The sequence below is a fragment of the Triticum aestivum genome, chromosome 6B (genome assembly GCF_018294505.1).
Source record: "Triticum aestivum cultivar Chinese Spring chromosome 6B, IWGSC CS RefSeq v2.1, whole genome shotgun sequence".
Classification (NCBI taxonomy): Eukaryota; Viridiplantae; Streptophyta; class Magnoliopsida; order Poales; family Poaceae; genus Triticum; species Triticum aestivum.
The window spans coordinates 2,717,476-2,736,873 of NC_057810.1; the positions used below are offsets into that span (position 1 = coordinate 2,717,476).

The following is a 19,398-nucleotide window of genomic DNA, read 5'->3' on the forward strand; positions in this document are numbered from 1 at the left end:
CAGTAATAATATTTGTTGTTTAAACAACCAAATTAACACAAGCTGAATTTGTTAGTTCAACAATCTCACAAGCTGAATTTTAGTTCTAGGTCGATGCACACAGGCACACCCTCTTACAAGCAGACAGCAAATCCAGCCAAGCTGGAGAAAGCTATAGCACTCCGCTGCTTAGCACACCAATCCAAGCATACCCAGATAAGGTAGCTTTGTGAAAACAAAACACACAATTTATTGATTGTGCACGCCACACTGTATAACTTGTATTAATTGAAGCAAACACACAGGCAACAGGAAACACTTTGAGAACTGCGAGATCAGAACTTGTGAGAACGTACGGTAGGCCGATGCTCCATGTAAGCCGACATCCTGAGCAGTGCAACCGATTACCTGAGAAATGAATAGAGAAAATTAAAAATAAAGATTAGCTGGAATTGAACTCACTGTACAACTCATGTAGTACGACAAACCTTAGAACCGAGACCCTCGGGAGGGTCTTCTTGTAGTAAGCCGAGTGGCGTGTTTGGAAGAGCGACGTGTCATGGTTGGCCTCCAAGCCATCCCACTCCAGCCTCTCCCACCAGTCCTTGTCGCAGTCTACCATCGGTAGCTTAGAGCCTACAGCTGGTAGCCGCCTGAGGCTGATGGTTTCCAACGCCGGCGCGGTCAATCTAGCCTCACATATCTGCTCTAAGTTGTGGAGATGGTACAGCTTGATGCGCTTCAGGTTATTGAATGTGGTACCATTTTGCTGGAGTTTGCGGGATAGCCGTGACTGAGGAATTGTCATGCACATGCATTGATCGAACGATGTAGCTGAAAGAACCACTGTACATCAGCACAGTCTCTAAATCATGGCTTCCTTCGCCAATCTCGATATGGCAGCCCAAAGGATGAAGCTGTTGGTGGTCCCACACCAAGGACAAACGTGTTAAATCCCTTGCAAGGATGGTACCACTGTAAGGTAACAATGGCCGCGTTGGAACCAGATCCTCCTGGCTTGGGGGAATCTCCTCTATACTTTTAGTGATGTTGACTTGGCTGTGGATTGTAGAAGAGATATGGAGGTGCACCTTGGAGGAGTAACCGAATGTTGGCTCATAGAGTGCCTTTACTGGCGACCAAATAAACCTTCCATCTCTACAACAAATACATGCCTCAAAGTGAACGTACCTCTGTTCTCCACAGCAGACCCCTGATCCCGTCTTCCCCTGATTAGTGTCTACATACAACACATCCAATCTCAGGTTTCGTCCATCCCAGAATAGCCTACAGAGTTGCTCACAACCCTGTAGGAATAGCTTCTTAAGCTGTGGGACATCCATTGCACCAAGATCAATTGTTTTGATGGCCGTACCTGACACGTCCAACTCCTTGAGATTGAACAATGCATGCAAGAATATGCTATGCAGTCGAGTACAACCCTCTAGGGAGATCTTTGTCACCTTGGCTTCTTCAATTCGATCCACGCGAGACTTTGGGCGCAATTCCTTTCTTGGTAGTTGTATTGCCTGAGTCCAGTTAGCTGCCGGACCATAACCATCGAAGCTAAAACTCTCAAGTAATGGATGAGCTCTTTCCAATGCAACATCCTTCAAGCTGGAACAACCATCAAGAACAAGCACCTTCAGGCTTCTTGCTGATGACATTTCAGGCAATGATTCCATGTGAGTGTTGCCAGAAAAGTCAAGGAGCTCCAGATTCATCATGTCTACGGCAGAGCAATTGTCCAGTGTGATCAAATCTGAAGATTCAGTTAACCGGAGCTTCTGAAGATTCTGTAGCTTTTTCCAGAAGTGACGACATAGAGTCCTCCATGAGACTCCCTTTGTATTTAGCTCCCTGAGATTGGTCATCAGTTCAATCATCTGTGGCGACAAGACATAATTTGTGGAACGTAAGTCAAGCACCAGCAAATCTGGGAAACATGCCCCTTCTCCCTTCTCCTTCCCTGTGTTTGTGCAATTGTCAAGCCATAGGAATCTTAGCTTTTGGCAGCAGCGGAAAGGCGGGGATGAAAAATCAAAGCTGCACTTGCAGGGTTTTAGCACACGGAGGTCGCTGGCTAGTTGAAACAAATCATTTTGTAGTTCTTTTGGCCGACCATCACCCGCAAATGTTAGGAAATAAGATGATGCATTAACAGGAACAGTAGAGATATTCTGTTCTGCTTGCTTGTTCAAGGTGATTGAATTCCAGCCTTGGTAGGGTTTTATGTTTCGGTCCAACGAACATGCCAAAATTTCTGTTTCCACTGAAAAATGGCCCAACGGTGGTATCACTCCATACAAGGCATTGCCAACCTCCCAAGCTCTGTTCCCGTCAAGTATTCCATCACATATCCAGTAGTTGCAAGCATGAGTAGCCCAACCATAGTCAACACTGATGGAGTTTCCACGTAGTTGTTCTGTCAGGAACAGTGAGTACAAAAAGCAATCCACATATATTGATGGGCTGATTTCATCCATGCCGGTGTAACCAATCACTTGAGCAGCTTCCTTGGGCAATAAAGCATGCACTTGTGACTTCCAAATATATTCGTCTCCCTCAAAATACATATGTATATCAACAGAACTGGACATCACCTTCAGTTTTTTCCGTGGGAACTGAAATCTTCCATGAATTGTCCATAACAATTTCCCTTCACCAAAAATAGGAACGCCAAACTCTGCGAGATCTATATCTTCATCTCCTCCGTAATGAAAAATCATAGTGAACCGTTCATTTTTTAGGGACCGGTTGATCACACTTCTGATGCTATCTATAACTGCTCTAGAGCTGTCATCTACTCCTCTGAAATCATCTTCTTTATCCCGCTCATCAAACACGTGCATTAGGTTGTGAAGGTTTAACTCCTCTGCAATTGCCCTCTGCATCGTCCTTCTATTTTTCCACAGAGAGCAATCGACGTGGATAATTTTACCAAAATGCTTTCTCATGTCAGAATCAGTTCTTGTAGATTTTAGGCGTTGGGCTACAGCTCTAAGAACAGCAGACGCTCCCAAACCCTCGCCACGCCAGCCACGAAAGAAGAATGCTTTAATTTTGCCTTGTGCGGTACCATCGCTATCATGCAAAAGATGAAGCACTTGTCTGACAGCGTCATCAAAATCCGTTACGTGCTGTAGTAAAGAACGGCAGTTAGGTTTGACTTCCACAATACAGTACATATATTGGTACCATAATTTAAGTCCTCCAAAATTAAGATTAGCAATTTTGAAAGGTAATTAAGTGTATAGATTGGTAAGATGCGATCTTAATTATAATAAGGTAATTAAGTGAAGGTGTGCCTCCAGTTTGGAAGTTTAACTGGAGCGGAATTAATCTATAAATACAGAAAATAGCTATGTAGTACTTTGGTTCCAAAAACTTTGGTTTTGGATATATGCAGTGTCAAACTTTAGAAACTAGTACACCCCTAACCCCAAGAGAGTTGCACCACCCCCGCTTCCCCAGCATTTGGCGACATGGGGGACATCCTCGCCGCCGCTGGGAGTTTACCTTGCCTCCGCCACCCGGCGCCGCAACCGGGCATGGCACACCGGGCCCTCTACTCCGCCACTGCCTCCGTGCACCGCCGCCGCTGTAGCGCTGGCCGGTGTTGCGGCGTCGCGCCTGAGGATGGCTGTTGTGGGAAGGACTACCCCCCTCGCGCTGGAGGACTCTCCCTCCCCCCAGGCCCTAGATCAGATCTGGCGTGCCGTGGCCAACCCCGTCCAGCTGCTGCTATGCTTCCTGCCGGTTCGGCGTGCAGCATGGCCGTGCCCGTGGTGATCCTCCCACCGCCTGACTCTTTTTCCTCGTTGCCCCAGCTCCTCTTCCCTACCTCAGTGCAGGCCACCCTCCTCGCGCACGGCCCATGGGGGAGGTGGCCGGAGCTCGGTCCTACTTTAGTGCGGGCCAACCTCCTCCGAGCTACGGTGATGACCTCTACATGTGTGTGGTCACGGCGGTCTTCTGGCAGGCTGCTGAAGTTTTGCAGTGGCTCTTTGTCGACACCACTCCGGTCCCGGCGTCCATGGACATGCGTTCTCTAGGTTCCTTGGTCTTCCAGCGTCCTCTAGCGGCACGGTTTTGGCCCCGACGCACCGGCTGCCGCTCCCCTTCCAGCATCTTCAGTTCGTCGGTGTCCTGGTGGCACCGCCTCCGGCCACCATCCTTCCATTCATGTCGACTCTCTACCCCACTGCCTCTTCGACACCATCCACCTAAACGCCATGTTGGTTCCAAAGCTCGTGTTTTTCGTCAGCCGTTTAGGATGATGCGAAGTATTTTCCATTGGGGGCGAATGGGACATAGGGGCTCTAGCCCCAACACCACACCCGTTGTTTGTTGTGAAGCTAGAGACATGAGCATCGCCCGCGCAAGACCCCGCGCCTAACTGCACGGTCAACTAGAAGACCACCAAGGAATTACTGACGACATCATATTGATCCAGAAGAAAAGACCACTAAGTCGGATGACGTGTATCTAGGTTCGAGCTTTGACAAGGGTATGGCCTTGCAGAGATACCCTACTCCTCGCCCGATGAGTATCCTAGAAGCATCGAAGACGACCAAGTGACACCAAGTACTCGTAGCCGCATCGGCCCACAAGTACCATGGAGTACTATGATCTATGAGCTATCCTAAATAAATAATAAACCATGGAGTACTATGGCTACGAGTTTATTCAACAAGACTATCCTTGGGACAAACTCGGAGACGGGCATGACTCAGCTAATCCATGCTAGCAGCAGCGGAGCCAGGAAGAAGTGACAACCCAGACCGGCCTCACTTCTACTGGGGGCTACATCGGGCTACAACTCAACAATATGCTATAGTAAACGAATGCTTTATCTGATGCCGGCCGCACCTGCATGGCCGTATGCCTATATAAGGAGACCGAGGGCTAGGACATGGAGGAGACACAGTCAAGCAACACACCATCATGGAGCAACGTGCAACAACGACACATGAGCACATTTATACCATCGAGCCTAGTTTAGATCCCCTCTAGATTGGTCCACAACCAATATACTAAAAGAGGTGCAGACACGACGTTGGGCTTTTCTGATCAGGAGGCCTGAACCTGGGTAAATCGTGTCTCATTTCCCTTTGTCGTTCTACAAGTGTATCAAAATGACCCCTTCATTTGCATACTCATCACCCAAATATGTATGTACATCTCCGTATATATGCAGGATCAGTGACTAATGAATCATCAACAGCTGGTGCCCTCGGTTGGGCAACGAGCCAATTTGGTCAAAATGACTTCACCATCAACTCAATATACACCAGCCTTGAAAAGTGTGATGGCATCCCCGATCATGGCAATCAAGGCCTACTTGGCGGCAAACCACCCAAACCCCAAGGCATCGGTAAATAGCCATGATGAGACCAAGAAGATCGTTCTTGATCTAGCCAACTCGACAATGTTCACCCGTATCGGCGAAACTTGGACCCAGGCGAGCAAATATCGACATCTTCACCTCGCATCCTTTTGACATACTAGGAATCCTCAAGCACCGCCTGGCTATCAGGATGCAGAACCAGTCAAGCAAAAGCTTTGCCAGTTCCCACGGGATTATGAAAAGGTGGTCCGAGTAGAGGTCAACATTGAGGTATGCAGTATCCAGATTGTGAATGTCAGAAATCAGACGCCTCTCCCAGGGGTCTTTCCCTCTTTCAAAGTAAATGAGAGGTGGAATCTTACTTGTACAAGCCAGACAGGCGACTTATACATTGAGGGGTAGGGCTTCAATGAACAATAAAGAGAAGATACATACCCCACACATCATGTGTCTATTACGTGTCTACTTTTTGCATGTGTTGCACCATAGTCTTGACACATTATCAGCATGAAGCTCTTCATAACGCACGACCAAGAGCAAGGCACTGGAGCACGGCAACCCACCCTCACTAGCGCCGACCCTGACCACCTCGGCGGCAAGTTCAACTGCGCCAAGTTCCTCCAGTCAGGTCGATCGAGTAGATTAGGTCAACAATTTTCATGGCTACGAACCTTCCTGCATCATACTTTGTGGAATTGAAGGTATAAGATCACCATCATGATCGTTAGCGGTCAATTGCCCCTTCGCCTCTAGATCAGTTTTTCTGTCAAAAAAATTCCATGACTCGTTTGATACCCCTTCGCTTTGGTTCTCGTTTTCTTCTATACATGACACGAAGATACAAATTCCCGCTAGTCGTTTGGCAGACGCCGGTCTAAGGTTGATTGGTGGCAAATAGTGGGGAGATTGTTGATTGTATCAGGAAGAAGTGGCGGTATGCACCAACTGTCAATTGCTAACCGAAATGTCTGACTGTCAATTCGCATATGTTTTGGATTTTTTTTTAAGTTGAAATCCAGTGCAGCTACTGCCTACCGCTACATCCCAGGTTGAAAATTTATATTTTTTTTTCGAAAAGGAGGATTCCCTGGCCTCTGCATCAGATCGATGCATACGGCCTCTTTTATTAAAGAGTAAATAAGGTCTGAATAAGGTCTTACAGTATTCAAACAAAAGTAGCAGCTAGCTCACCTAGAGCGTTAACTGCAAAACAGAAGCCCCAAAAGCCACAACCGGCTGGCATAAAAAGAGATACGTAAACTAAAAGCCTATCCTATTACATGATCGCCATCCAAACCGGTTGAAGATATCCCGCGCTACCGTCTCCCACCGGACAGATCCAGTAACCAAACGCTCCGTGGCGTCCGTCGAAGTGAGTAAGGACCACGTACGGATCAGTGTTGTAGCTCGGAATAACACCTGCAAAAAATGAGTATTTGTTGTTCTGTTAAAAACCAAATCATTTCTGCAATTCCAAATTGCCCATAGCAACGCACATACTCCTACACGAATGTGTCTGGCTGTTTCGGACTCAATCCCAACAAGCCACGCCCCAAATAACGTGTTGACCGATCTCGGAGGAGTAATATTAAAGGCAATTTGCACGGTGCGCCACAACCCTCGTGCCAACGGACAGTCAAAAAATAAATGCTTGATAGTCTCATCCCGATCACAGAAACTACACCTAGTAGAACCTGTCCAGTTGCGCTTAACTAGATTGTCCTTTGTAAGAATAACTTGTTTATGCACAAACCACATAAACACTTTAATCTTCAAAGGTACCTTAACTTTCCAAACCTCTTTAGAACTAGGGATCACAGTAGAATTAATGATATCAATGTACATCGATTTAACCGTGAACACCCCTGATCTAGTTAGCTTCCAAGATAACTGGTCGGGCTGAGGAGTTAGCTGAACCTCCATCAGCCTACGGACCAAGTGAAGCCATGCTTCCCATCGAGCCCCCACAAGCACCCTCCTAAACTGAATGTTGAGAGGGATAGACTGCATAACCGTGGCAACGAGAGCCTCCGGACGCTGAACAATATGATAAAGGGTCGGATATTGTGAAGCCAAAGGCGCGTCACCCAGCCACGTATCCTCCCAGAATCGCGTATTATCACCATTACCGACAATAAATCTCGTTCTGTTAAAGAAAGCGGCTTTGACCCTCATAAGCCCTTTCCAGAACGGCGAATCTGTAGGTCTCAGAGTAACCTGGGAAAAAGTCTTTGAGTGCAGATATTTACTACATAAAATCTGCGCCCAAGTTGCCTCTGTCTCAGAAGACAACTTAAACAGCCACTTACTGAGCAGGCATCTGTTCTTGACTTCAAGATTTTCAATACCAAGACCCCCTTGGTCCTTTGGTCGACAAATAATATCTCATTTGGCCAATCTGTACTTCCTCTTAAACTCATCACTCTGCCAAAAGAAGCGAGAACGATAGAAGTCCAGCCTTTTCCTAACCCCGACTGGGACCTCGAAGAAAGATAAGAGAAACATAGGTAAATTCGTGAGCACCGAGTTAATAAGAATCAACCGGCCTCCATAAGACATGGGTTTTCCTTTCCAGCAACTCAGTTTCTTCTCAAATCGATCCTCGATGCACTTCCACTCACCATTTGTTAGCTTACGATGGTGAATGGGAATACCAAGATACGTGAAAGGTAAAGCCCCAACTTCACAATCAAACAATTGTGTATACGCTTCTTATTTGTCTTTGGCTCTACCAAAGCAGAACAAGTCGCTTTTATGGAAATTAATCTTCAGCCCCGACAATTGTTCAAAAAGGCATAACACTAACTTCATGTTCCTCGCTTTTGCCAAATCGTGTTCCATGAAAATGATTGTATCATCAGCGTATTGTAGGATGGACAGACCACCATCAACCAGATGAGGCACCAATCCCTCCACCTGACCGGCCTCCTTGGCCCTCCCAATCAGGATCGCTAACATATCAACCACAATATTGAACAGAATAGGCCACATAGGGTCACCCTGTCTCAAGCCCTTGTGAGTTTGGAAGTAATGACCTATGTCGTCATTAACTTTAATGCCAACACTTCCTTTGTGCGTGAATGTTTCCACCTGACGTTGCCAGGTCTCAACAAAGCCCTTCATCCGTAAAGCTTGTTGGAGGAACGGCCATTTGACTTTATCATAAGCCTTCTCGAAATCCACTTTGAAAATAACACCATCGAGTGTTTTCGTATGAATTTCGTGAAGCGTTTCATGAAGGACCACAACCCCTTCGAGGATGTTCCTATCCGGCATGAAAGCCGTTTGAGAAGGTTGCACTACTGCGTGCGCAATCTGTGTGAGCCTGATCGTCCCAACCTTGGTAAAAATTTTGAAACTGACATTCAGAAGGCAGATAGGCCGAAATTGCTCGATTCTCACGGCCTCTGTTTTCTTAGGTAACAAGGTTATCGTTCCAAAATTAAGTTGGAAAAGCTGCAAATGTCCCGAGAACAAATCATGGAACATCGGCATCAGGTCCCCTTTGATAATATGCCAGCACTTCTTGTAAAACTCAGCCGGGAAACCATCCGGCCCCGGTGCCTTGTTACATTTCATCTTGGAAATAGCCTCGAAAACCTCCTTTTCCGAGAAAGGGGCAGTTAAGACATCGTTCTCCACAGCAGTAAGTTGAGGGATATCGTGAACCCTAGACTCATCCAAGGACACCCAGTTCTCCTTTGGTGGTCCGAACAAACGTTTGTAGTACTCAGTAATATATAACTTCAGGTTGTCCTGACCGATTATTGTACCCTCATCTTGTTCTAGCTGGAAGATTCTCTTCTTCCGGTGCTTGCCATTGGCTATCATGTGGAAGAACTGAGTGTTCGCGTCCCCCTGGACAACTTTTCGCACCTTTGCCAGCAGTGCCCACTTTAATTCTTCTTCACGGAGTAACTCTTTCAGCCTCATCTCAGCCTCATTCTTGATATGAAGCTCGGTGGCTAACAGAATCGTAGTCTCTGCTTTTATATCTAAGGTTTGAATAAGGGAAAGGAGTCGTTCCTTCTCCACCTTATACACTCCACCTAGATGCTTAGCCCACCCACGAAGGAAACTTCTGAGATGCCTAATCTTGTTCTGCCAGCGCTCAAGCGCATTCCTACCTCCTGCATCTTTAGCCCATTCTCTGGCTACAAGATCCAAGAATCCTTCTCTTTCAAACCACGCAAGCTCAAAAGAGAACAAATTCTTGTTGCCCGAATAGGTAGCCCCACCAGAGTCGAGCTACAGAGGTGTGTGATCAGAAATCCCGCAAGAGAGAGCCTGAACAGTTACAAAGGGAAACTTCTGTTCCCAAGCGACACTAGCCAGAACCCGATCCAACTTCTCAAAAGTTGGATTTGGCAACGCGTTAGCCCAGGTGAACTTCCTACCTGAAAGCTCAATCTCTCTCAAATCTAAGCTTTCAATAATAGTATTAAATATAAATGACCATCTCCCATCGAAATTGTCATTATTCTTTTCATCATGTCTTCTAATAATATTAAAATCTCCCCCAACCAGAATTGGAAGTTGCTCAGACCCGCAGACTCTAACAAGATCTGCCAAAAAATCCGGTTTGAATTCGGCCTGCGCGGCCCCATACACCGCCACCAAAGCCCAGTCGAAACCATCATCTTTGGACCGCACCCTGAATTTAACAGCAAAATCCCCCATGACCACACTGCGAACTTCGAGAGAGTCACATCTAACACCAAGTAAGATTCCACCCGACCTTCCTCTCGGTGGAAGACAATGCCAGTCAAACTCAATACCCCCCGACAACGTATTGAGAAATTGAGGTGAGAAATTTGCTCTGCCCGTTTCCGACAAGGCAATAAAATCCAATCTATGCTCAATGGATGCCTCCGCAAGGAACCTCCTTTTAGCCAAGTCCTTAAGACCTCTGCTATTCCAAAAGATTCCTCTCATATCTCATCATGAATTTTTTTAGCCGTGCGGATCCTAGCACTCCTACAGACCGCGGACATCGGGTATATCTTGCGCTTCCACTTGCGCTTAGGGCTGGTCGGGCCCACCCGGTCCAAACAGCCCGTAACTGGGGATGTAACTACTTCCAAACCGACATTCTCGTCTGCCTCCTCCGGCTCCTGGAGGGGCGGTGCGAGATCATCACAAAAATTATCGAGCATTCGAACTCCCAAAGCATCAATCTCAGAATCGTTCATCGCTTTGACAGCAGCTAAGTTACGAATCATTTCTAAAGCCCTCTCGGCTTCTAGATCAAGCAAATCATTAACAGAATTAGTAACTTCACCCTCGTTACTACCAAGTGAAATTCCTAATTGGTTTGCCTTTTCCACAATTTGATCATTCGAAAAATGCAAAATAGTATTGGAAGTATTCACGGACATACCAGTAGTGACCTGAATGTCACGAAGCTTTGCCGCCCTCACGGCACAGCGTTGCTGCATGTCGTCCACCTCCAGATGGCCCTGAAGCCGACAACTCATGCGTCGGCCCTCAGACGCCTGGTCCGGGATCCCGCCAAATAGAATAACCTCCTCCCTCGAGCATTTATCCAGGGAGCGACCGCCTGTCACTCCCCGAACATCCACCCGGTCCCCATGACCAGGTGAGGGCGCCGAGTCAGCTAATGGGGAGGCAAAGGCCACCTGCCTCCGCCCCCCAAGCACTCCAGACCGCATGTCAGGAGTGCACGTCGATGTCGCGAACGGGGCGCTCCCCTCGGGCACCGAAGGTGAAGAAAGCCTTGAGGCCGCCTGCCCCAAGCCCTCTCCAGGAACCGGTCTAGCCGCCTGAAGTGTCGTCCCAGCAGAAGGCGAAGAGGGTGCGGAGGCCACCTGCCCCGGCCCCCCTACCGTAGGCCCGTCGTCTCTCCCGGTAACCTCAACCGGAATAGGAGGAGAAGGGGTCTCCAAGGTAACCTGCCCCGAACCCCCAGACAGGATCGGACCATCCTCCAGCAACTGAGCTACCTCACCACAAGCCGAGGGAGGCGAGACCACGATCTCCAGCCTCGCAGCCACACCAGAACTCTGCACACCCGGGTCCTCAAAGTCCAACGCGGGTAAAGAGTGCTCAGACGCCTCAAGAGACTCCACCCGCTCGCTCCATAGTCTCGGAGGTGCAGACGCGGGACCAAAGGAACCAAATCTCAAAGTGGTCGACGGCACAGAAGTATTAGGCGCCATCCCTCCTCCTGTTGCCTTAGCAGTCGACTCCGGTCCCTTGGCCATCTCACGCCCAGGATCTTCGGCGGAGTCTCCTTACCTGCCGTATCATCATCACCCTCGCTCATATCGTCACCAGTGGCAGCCGGTGCCTCCGCAAAGAGGCTGTCATCCTCAAACTCAATCGCAAGGCTGTATACCTGACCTCGATAAGCCCACTTAACCACGTCCGGCACGAAGTCAATGTCCAAAATACTGACTAATAGGCGAGCAATCCCATGAGCTCTAGTGAAGGCCATATCCACTCGCTCGGTCTTTCCCACCATGATACCCAGACTAGCAACAACCCTGGCATCCTGTAGGAGCGCGGAAGGAGATCCCGAAAAGCGCAGCCAGGCCTGGGTGAGGGGTTCACCCTGAGGCTCAACCAACTTCCACTCCTGGAACTCAAGAATGCCCTCCGTACCTGGTACCTTACACATCCCAAAGCTCAGCAACCTCTGTAAATCCTCCACAGTCGGGAACTGAACCCTGAATAAGTTGGTCTCCAGACTGACAAGCTCCCAATGGAAGTCTCCTGGTGCCAGCTCCCGGAGCCGCTGAATAATCTGGGACTCAGACACTTGACCTCTAGTCACTTTAACCACCCCAGTTGTCATACTGTGCACCTCTTGAGGAACCTCCCTCTCAATCGGCGACTCAAAAAACGTGAGCTCCGAACAGAACACTCCGTACGTCATAAGACTCGGTGTCTGCTCCCGCAACAGCGGACAAGCCCCAGACTCATGGGCAGGCTTACCACAAGTATCACATAAAATAGCCACACACTCAGCAATAAAATGGCCCTTATCACCACATCGATAACACATCATTCTTTCCTTTTTTATTTGCAAACTTTGCTGCCCTGTCCATATCAGACCTGTCAGAAGCCTCCATCGACATAGGATCGGCCTCAACCGTATCAACCGTATCAGGAACCACCACATCCGCCAGTGCCGTCACCACCTCCATAGCCTGGCAAGACAACCCAGTCTCCTCAGCAACAGCGCCGACCACCGTCTCATCAACGGCAACATGATGCTGCCTTGGACGGTACCGACCCCCTCTGCCACCTCGGCCACCCCGATTGCCACGGAAACCGCCTCGGTTACGATGAGCCGGTCCAGAAGCCCCTTCGACAAAACCGCCCGTCGGCCCCAAGAAAGGCCTCTCGGCCGAACCATCGCTCTGCCAGGCATACCCCCGTCCACCACCCGTAGACGAGGATCCCCGGTGTTGTCCATCTCCATACGCATTATAACCATCATCACCCCACTGCCCACGAGGTGCCGAACGAACATTCCCACTAGTAGAGACCTGCGGCGCCTGTGCCTGCTGCAGAACCGGCGCCGTTGAGTTATTCGCCTGCCTTGCCACGAAGTGCGGCGGTTTAGCCCCTGCCTGAGTCGCCACCGGACGCTGGCCATTAGCGGCAGGAGGAGACGGCCTTGGGGTCGGGACACCATGGCCCGCGACAGCCCCAGGCACGGGTGGCCGAAGTCCACCCCGTCCCGCAGCAGGCAGCGGCACCACCGGCGCGGTAGGCCGCACTCCGGCAGCACTAAACCCGCGCCCAGCCTGACCGGACAGAGGCGCGCCACCAACAGGCGGTCTTGGGCCGCCGACGACCGGTGCCGCACGGCCGGTTCCAGTCCCCGGACGCGGTGGCGCACCACCCCGGCCAGCTCCGAGCGGCACACCCGCGCCGCCGCTACCCTTCCCCGCTGGCATGCCGCCTCCGCCGCGGCCACCTCCCGCCGGCTGCGTTGGCCCTTCGCGGCCCGCAGTGCCCGGAGCGGCATCTTTGGCAGGGGGTACTCCTCGTCCAGCCATGCCTCGGAGAGGAGGGATGCGCCTCGCACGCGCACCACCACGATCAAAGAAACTGGGCCGGCGCCCACCACTGCGAACCCTAGGCCGTATCGATCGACTCCAGACAGAAGACTCGTCGATGCATGGGGGTGTAGACGTGCGTACCGGTTCACCACGGGCCTCATGCCCGGTCAACACAGGCCCAGCAACGTTCTGGCCCGGTTCACTCAGAACCGGCCCACCCGCAGGCAATCCGACATCACGGCCCAAGAGCGCGTTCAAACGCGCCGCCCAATCGGCAGCGATCCTGACTGGCCGCCCCACCGGCAACCGCGCCGTGGCCGTCGCCGATCGCCGTGATTTAGCATCAGAAAGACTCGATCTCTTCTTCCTCTTAAATCGCCGCACCGCGACCCGCGGGGGATCCCGCCGTGTCGCCCCCTCTTTCGCCCGTCATCACAGCTGGGCGTCTCTCTCTGTTCCTCCGCCTCTGCCCCAGATAAGATGGCGATCGAAAATTTATATTTATAATCGTGTGATTGCCTAGTCCAACTTTTTCTGTCGGTGTGCTACAGAAACTGAGAAAGAGCAGGGTCATACTATAAGATAACGGATGTAAATGGTGCACATGCTAACAAACACAAGTTACAAACTAACAAGTCAGATTGCGAGGTTAATAGGGAGAAGAGGAATTGTGGGGAAAAAATTAAGGAGAAAAGAGATACCAACCAGATTCAATTGAGACATGCCGAATTCCTCCACAGAAAACTAATACCAGCAGCAAAAAACCATCATGGTTTGTAACAAGAAAATCATCCGAGACAACTATATCTATCCCATCGGCCGCATATTTCTCCACTCCCTACAATAGCGAGAAGCTTACATTAAATCCTGATCTGACACTGCACAAAAAAAGCTTATATATGTCTATGCGTAAGATGCAACTGTACTGTAGTACCTCTAAAGCCGCAAGTCGGGGAGGAGAGAACAAGACATGTAGAGAAAAGGAAGGCTATCTCGATGAAATCCAGTCCCAGATGGAGATATGTATCATGACTCAAATCATCTTGCTCTGGAATCGAAAGATAATTTCACTCGGTCATGCATGGCTGGCGGCAATGCTCGGGAACGGAATGTGTTGCAAGAGAGAGCTGCGATATGTTTAGGCATCGCCCCATGAATGTGTTGCTTTCTTTTCTTCCAAAGCATACATGGTTCCTTGCGTCTGCTTTTTCTCCTCTTCTTTAGAGGAGCGTCTGCTTTTTCTTTTCTTCTTCTATTCTTTAGAGGAGAGTCTGTCTTTTCTTTTCTTATTCTCTTCTTTTCTTCTTTTCTTCTTCTATTCTTTAGAGGAGAGTCTGTCTTTTCTTTTCTTATTCTCTTCTATTCTCTTCTTTAGAGGAGATCGACCTGAGCTCAAACCACGGCGCGGCGGCATCTGGTGCACACACAAAAACTAGACTAATGTATACATAAGCATATAGTACCACTACCATGGCAAATACCATGGTGCACCCGGATGCTAATGCACCCTGTCTGTTGGAACTTCGCCCTCAAGATCGATCACACCAAATCACGATGAACACGCGCACACAAAAACCTTAGCCAAATTAAGGCACCTGTCGTGCCTCTCCAATACAAAACCTCACGCAGATCCTGCATATATATATATATATGCAGACTGCCAGGGCCAAAGCTTAACCGACTCAACACATCCTAAACATACACGGCTAACCAATCCTACTAGGACTCCTACTAAAAACCTAGACGGACTACTAGTAGACGTAGTAACTCAGCCAAAGCTGACTACTACCTTGCCCACCATTTAACACAATTCATGAGGTCCTCCACAACCTTGCCCACCCTTGATTGGGTGGCCTTGCGCGTTTCCTGCTCCCTCGACATCCTTCTCTGCCTTATCCTTGAGGCATTTTTTTTTCTGATAAAGGGCGATTTTATTATCTCAAATGTAGCATCAAGCAGATACAAAGCATTATGAGTAGCACCTCGGCATGAGCCTCGCCGAGCTCGGCCTTCATGGCGGCTATGCACTGCTCCATGTCTGCGGCTATGCACTGCTCCAGCTCTGCATGGTCTGGACAAAAGCTCGGCCTTCATGGTGGCCATGCGCCGCTCCAGGTCTGTATGATCTGGACATAAGCTCGGCCTTCATGTTGGCCATGCACTGCTCCAGGTATGCACGGTCTGCACATAAGCTCAGCCTTCATGGCGGCCAAGCACTGCTCTAGGTCTGCACGGTCTGGACATAAGCTCGACCTTCATGGCTGCCATGCGCTGCTCCATGGTGGTTGTCGTCGCGAAGGTCGTGGACTAGCTGTGCGCTGCGATCCAGTCGACCAGGGGTTATCGCGGCGAGAGAAATGGAGGCAATGGCCAAAGCACGAGCATGGGTGAGCGATGCTGCAGACGTTGCTTCGACGCGGGGGTTGTGGCAACGAGACTGCACACAAGGTGCTTGATAGAATGCCAAAGAGAGAAAATGGGAGGAGAAAGAAGACAACCAAGACAACCAAAGAGAGCGGGTGCGTTGAATTTTGGCACAATTTGTAAAAGTGATAGTTTCTCGGTAATGACGCCTGCTATTGGAGCATGGTTAATAGTATAGCCAGATGCTGACTAGTATAAGCCAGTGCCATATCATCTACAGCCTATCTTATAGTCAATGTACAATAATAGATCAAAAGAGTGTATTACTTTTTTATTATATGGCCCACCTTTCATTCTTACAAAGTGCCTAGAAGCACGTGCTAGAGCTGGTTCTTCACGAAGAGCCCGCTTACCTTCTCTCTCCTCTTCTCTTTCCTTCAACTAAGCATAAATATACTAGTTTATTCTTTACAGCCCGCTGACTCGGCTCTATTGTACTTGCTCTTGTAGTAGTTCTATGGAGTTAACTCCTACGGAAAAGCTGAAAATGGTTTCTTAGTAGTCCGTTTGATGATAGCTACTACTTGCCCACCATGCGAATCTCCGGAGCCCATACCCACGCAGCTCAAACACGCCAGCCAGCATGTCCTCTCAGCGATTCAGGGATTGATGTGTCCATAAAAAACGGTCTCCACCGCGAGGATGTGCAGTCTTCTCTCGGATCATGCTTGTACTTTGAGATCTTGATAATGGTGGGGATTGGTCGGCTTGGTGGCTACCATCCAACTCGTGCCATTTTTTCCTCCTGGTCCACCTTCATCTCAGGGTTGTGCCGCCTTCTCATTTGGTTGCTACCCGGCGACCTTTGAGATCTAGCATGGACGTTTGTCACGTCTTATTAGCATTTATTTGTTTTTGTAAGCTACTCCCTCCGTTCCTAAATAATTGTCTTTCCTTCTGTTTAGCATCCGCATCGGCCATTTTTCCTTCTGTTTAGCATCGGCCATATTACTAGATCATCATATTCATTTCCTATGCTGAATTGCCATATATGTATAATAAGTGAGTGCCCCCTGGCTGCAGATAAGGTATGGATGTTCAGCTGGGAAATCTCAACGCACTGATGCCATGTTGCTGGTACCCACATGCTATGGGACCATCGGAATTAACTTGGATGCATCGTTCCTGGCGGTCAGTGACCGGGGCTCCATTGGTCCAATCGTAAGAGCAAGAGCAAGTATATACAAGGCTTATAGCCTGCCTACATGGGACATGGCATTTGTGAGGAGCGAGGCATTGAAAAAAAAGGAGAGTTGGCTCTCATGCAAGACCCTACCTATTCGCATGTTCCTAGGAAGATGGATTAAATATGGAGAAATAGAAAGACACATGGTTAGAAAAAGTACTAATCTAAGAGCTGACGGTGTACAAAAGTACGGGCTCTTCTGTACCCCTTACTTGTGCACGGGCAGTCGTAGCCACACCTGCGGCAGGGCTTAGCGGGGCAGAAGGAGGCAAAATACAAGACTAGCAAGCCAAAGGACGAAGAGCAGAAGACTAGCTGGGCCTCCCCCGGCAACAACCTTGCCGGGGCGGCCTACGTAGACTCGGCAAGACTCTTACCGGGGCAGCGTAAGAAGCACCAGCAAGGCCATCACCCATGAGGATGAGAGCTCTGACACCATTGACAATGTTAAGGCCAAGGCTTGGGGCGCATGCATAGTGGCATGTAGATCTTTGTGAAGACTGATGGCCCGCAGGTCCACGTGGGACCAGAAGACGAAGACCCCTGGCAAGGCCCTTGCCGGGGACAACTGCGAGGCCCCTGGCAAGCCTTGCTGGGGACAATTACGGGGCCACAGCCAGGCCCGCACCCGACAAGGTTTCGCCACTTCACCACCGTTCCAACGCGGCGATCAGCTCGCCAGCTAGGCAGACGTCTATGTGGCGGCATGCAGATCTTCGTGGAGGCTCTACCACCGCGTCAACAAAGCAGCTAGCCACCCAGCCTGGCGGTGCATGCCTCGTCAGCCTGGACGCGTGTCAAGGCAAGGAGAGGCGGGGACGGACGAGATGGCTTCTGTTACCGTCCCCGATAAAGTAAGAGGACACGCATGCAGCGTATTAAATGCATTTGTCCTATGATGTCAGCGATAAGCTTGAGCACTGTGGATACTTTCCACCTCCTGTGTGCCACTGTGGCAGCCCCTTTGACGTATAAAAGGAGGCCCGAGGCGTACTGAGAAGGGATTCAGACTTTTTTTGGACATGGCATGCACCGCAACTAGTTTGAGAACCCAAGAACACAAGATATACACAAAAGCAGGACTAGAGTTTTACGCATCATCGCGGCCTGAACCTGGGTAAAAATCCCTCGCGCTGATCACTGGACCTGCTCTTCGCGTAGCTCTCTCCCCGCAAACCGTAGAAGGGATCCTCGTGATCCCATAGGTGTTGTTCCCCCGATAATAGCCAACATTATAGCCTACCGCATGGACGACGACGGGTCCTTTTGGTGTGGCGCAGTGGAGTGTCCATTGATGCGCGCAGGATCCCGGTACGATCTAGTGTCGTGGTGGCATCGATGACAATTGGGCCTATCACGATCAATGCGTTGATCCCTCCTGAAAATGCAACGGTGGAAGATGGAAGCGGAGTATTCTAGAGCTTCGCACGCGGTGTGCTCTGAGGGTCCGTTAGACTGGTTTGTGCTCTTGGCTCGCCGTGGGGTTCCTTGGTGAGACCATTAGATTAGATGAGGTGCATTGCTGTGTGGTCAGGACGAATCATCAAACATGTAGGGATATCGGCAGATATTGCCATGAAGGTGGCTTTGGGTCATGTATTTGTTTTGTCAAACTCCGTGGAGTAATATAATAAAGACGGTTATGTGCATCCTAGGATGCAGAGGCTATGGGTTTCAACCTCCTTTCCGAAGCCAGATCACACAATCCAGCCAATAGAGCAAGAGCCTTGGCATCCTCCATCGTGGTGCACGGCCCTAGACTCTTGGACATTGAAAAAAATATAAAGCCCCTATAAGAGCATGGTTAACAGTATAGGCAACTGATGGCTTTGTGCAGTTGTCATGTCATCCATAGTCATCAATTAATCACTCATATAGTAAGGTAGGCAACTAATTTTTTCGACTTCGATAAAGCATCTGACTGTGTGCTGTGATCCTTTTCCAGAGATGTCATGTTGTCCAAGGGCTTTGATGTTGGTTATGTTCACTGCGTTATGTAGCTGGTTAGTGGTGGTCACACGACCGTGTCTCTCAATTGGGTTTCTGGCCCTTTTTTCTCCATCTGGAGTGGTCTCAGACAAGGTGATCCTATCTCTCCCCTATTGTAGAATTTTATTGCTAATGCCCTTCTTGTACTCAGAACAATGTTGTGGCATCTAGGCATATATCTCCTATGATCTCTAAGCTCATCCCATCCGATATCTCCCACCTTCAGCATGCTCACAATATGAACATTTTACATGAAAATAACGACCTCTGTATATCAAACATGAAATTCCTTCTGCTTTGAAGCGATGTCATGTCTCAAAATAATTTACCTAAAAGCAAGGTCCTTCCCTCTGGCTGCTTTGATGTCAAGGCGCAACGAGCTGCTAACCTTCTTAATTGCCAGTTTGGTTCATTTGCTTTCAATTATCTTGTGATTC

General features: G+C 49.3%; 1 protein-coding gene and 1 long non-coding RNA gene across 2 annotated transcripts; both read right to left on the minus strand.

Annotated features, from left to right (window-relative positions):
• Nucleotides 1-383: 383 nt before the first annotated feature.
• LOC123135294 (uncharacterized) lies at nt 384-4,857 on the minus strand. Its single transcript, XM_044554345.1, has 5 exons — nt 4,852-4,857; nt 2,766-3,119; nt 1,256-2,582; nt 468-639; nt 384-387 (listed from the first exon to the last, which is right to left on the minus strand). The coding sequence occupies exons 1-5, from the start codon at nt 4,855-4,857 to the stop codon at nt 384-386; spliced, it is 1,863 nt and encodes a 620-aa protein (XP_044410280.1).
• A 1,690-nt stretch (nt 4,858-6,547) lies between these two features.
• Nucleotides 6,548-14,454, minus strand: LOC123133209 (uncharacterized). The gene is made up of 3 exons (XR_006465190.1): nt 14,297-14,454; nt 14,068-14,200; nt 6,548-6,748 (listed from the first exon to the last, which is right to left on the minus strand). It is a non-coding gene; the product is annotated as an uncharacterized lncRNA (long non-coding RNA).
• Nucleotides 14,455-19,398: the final 4,944 nt, after the last annotated feature.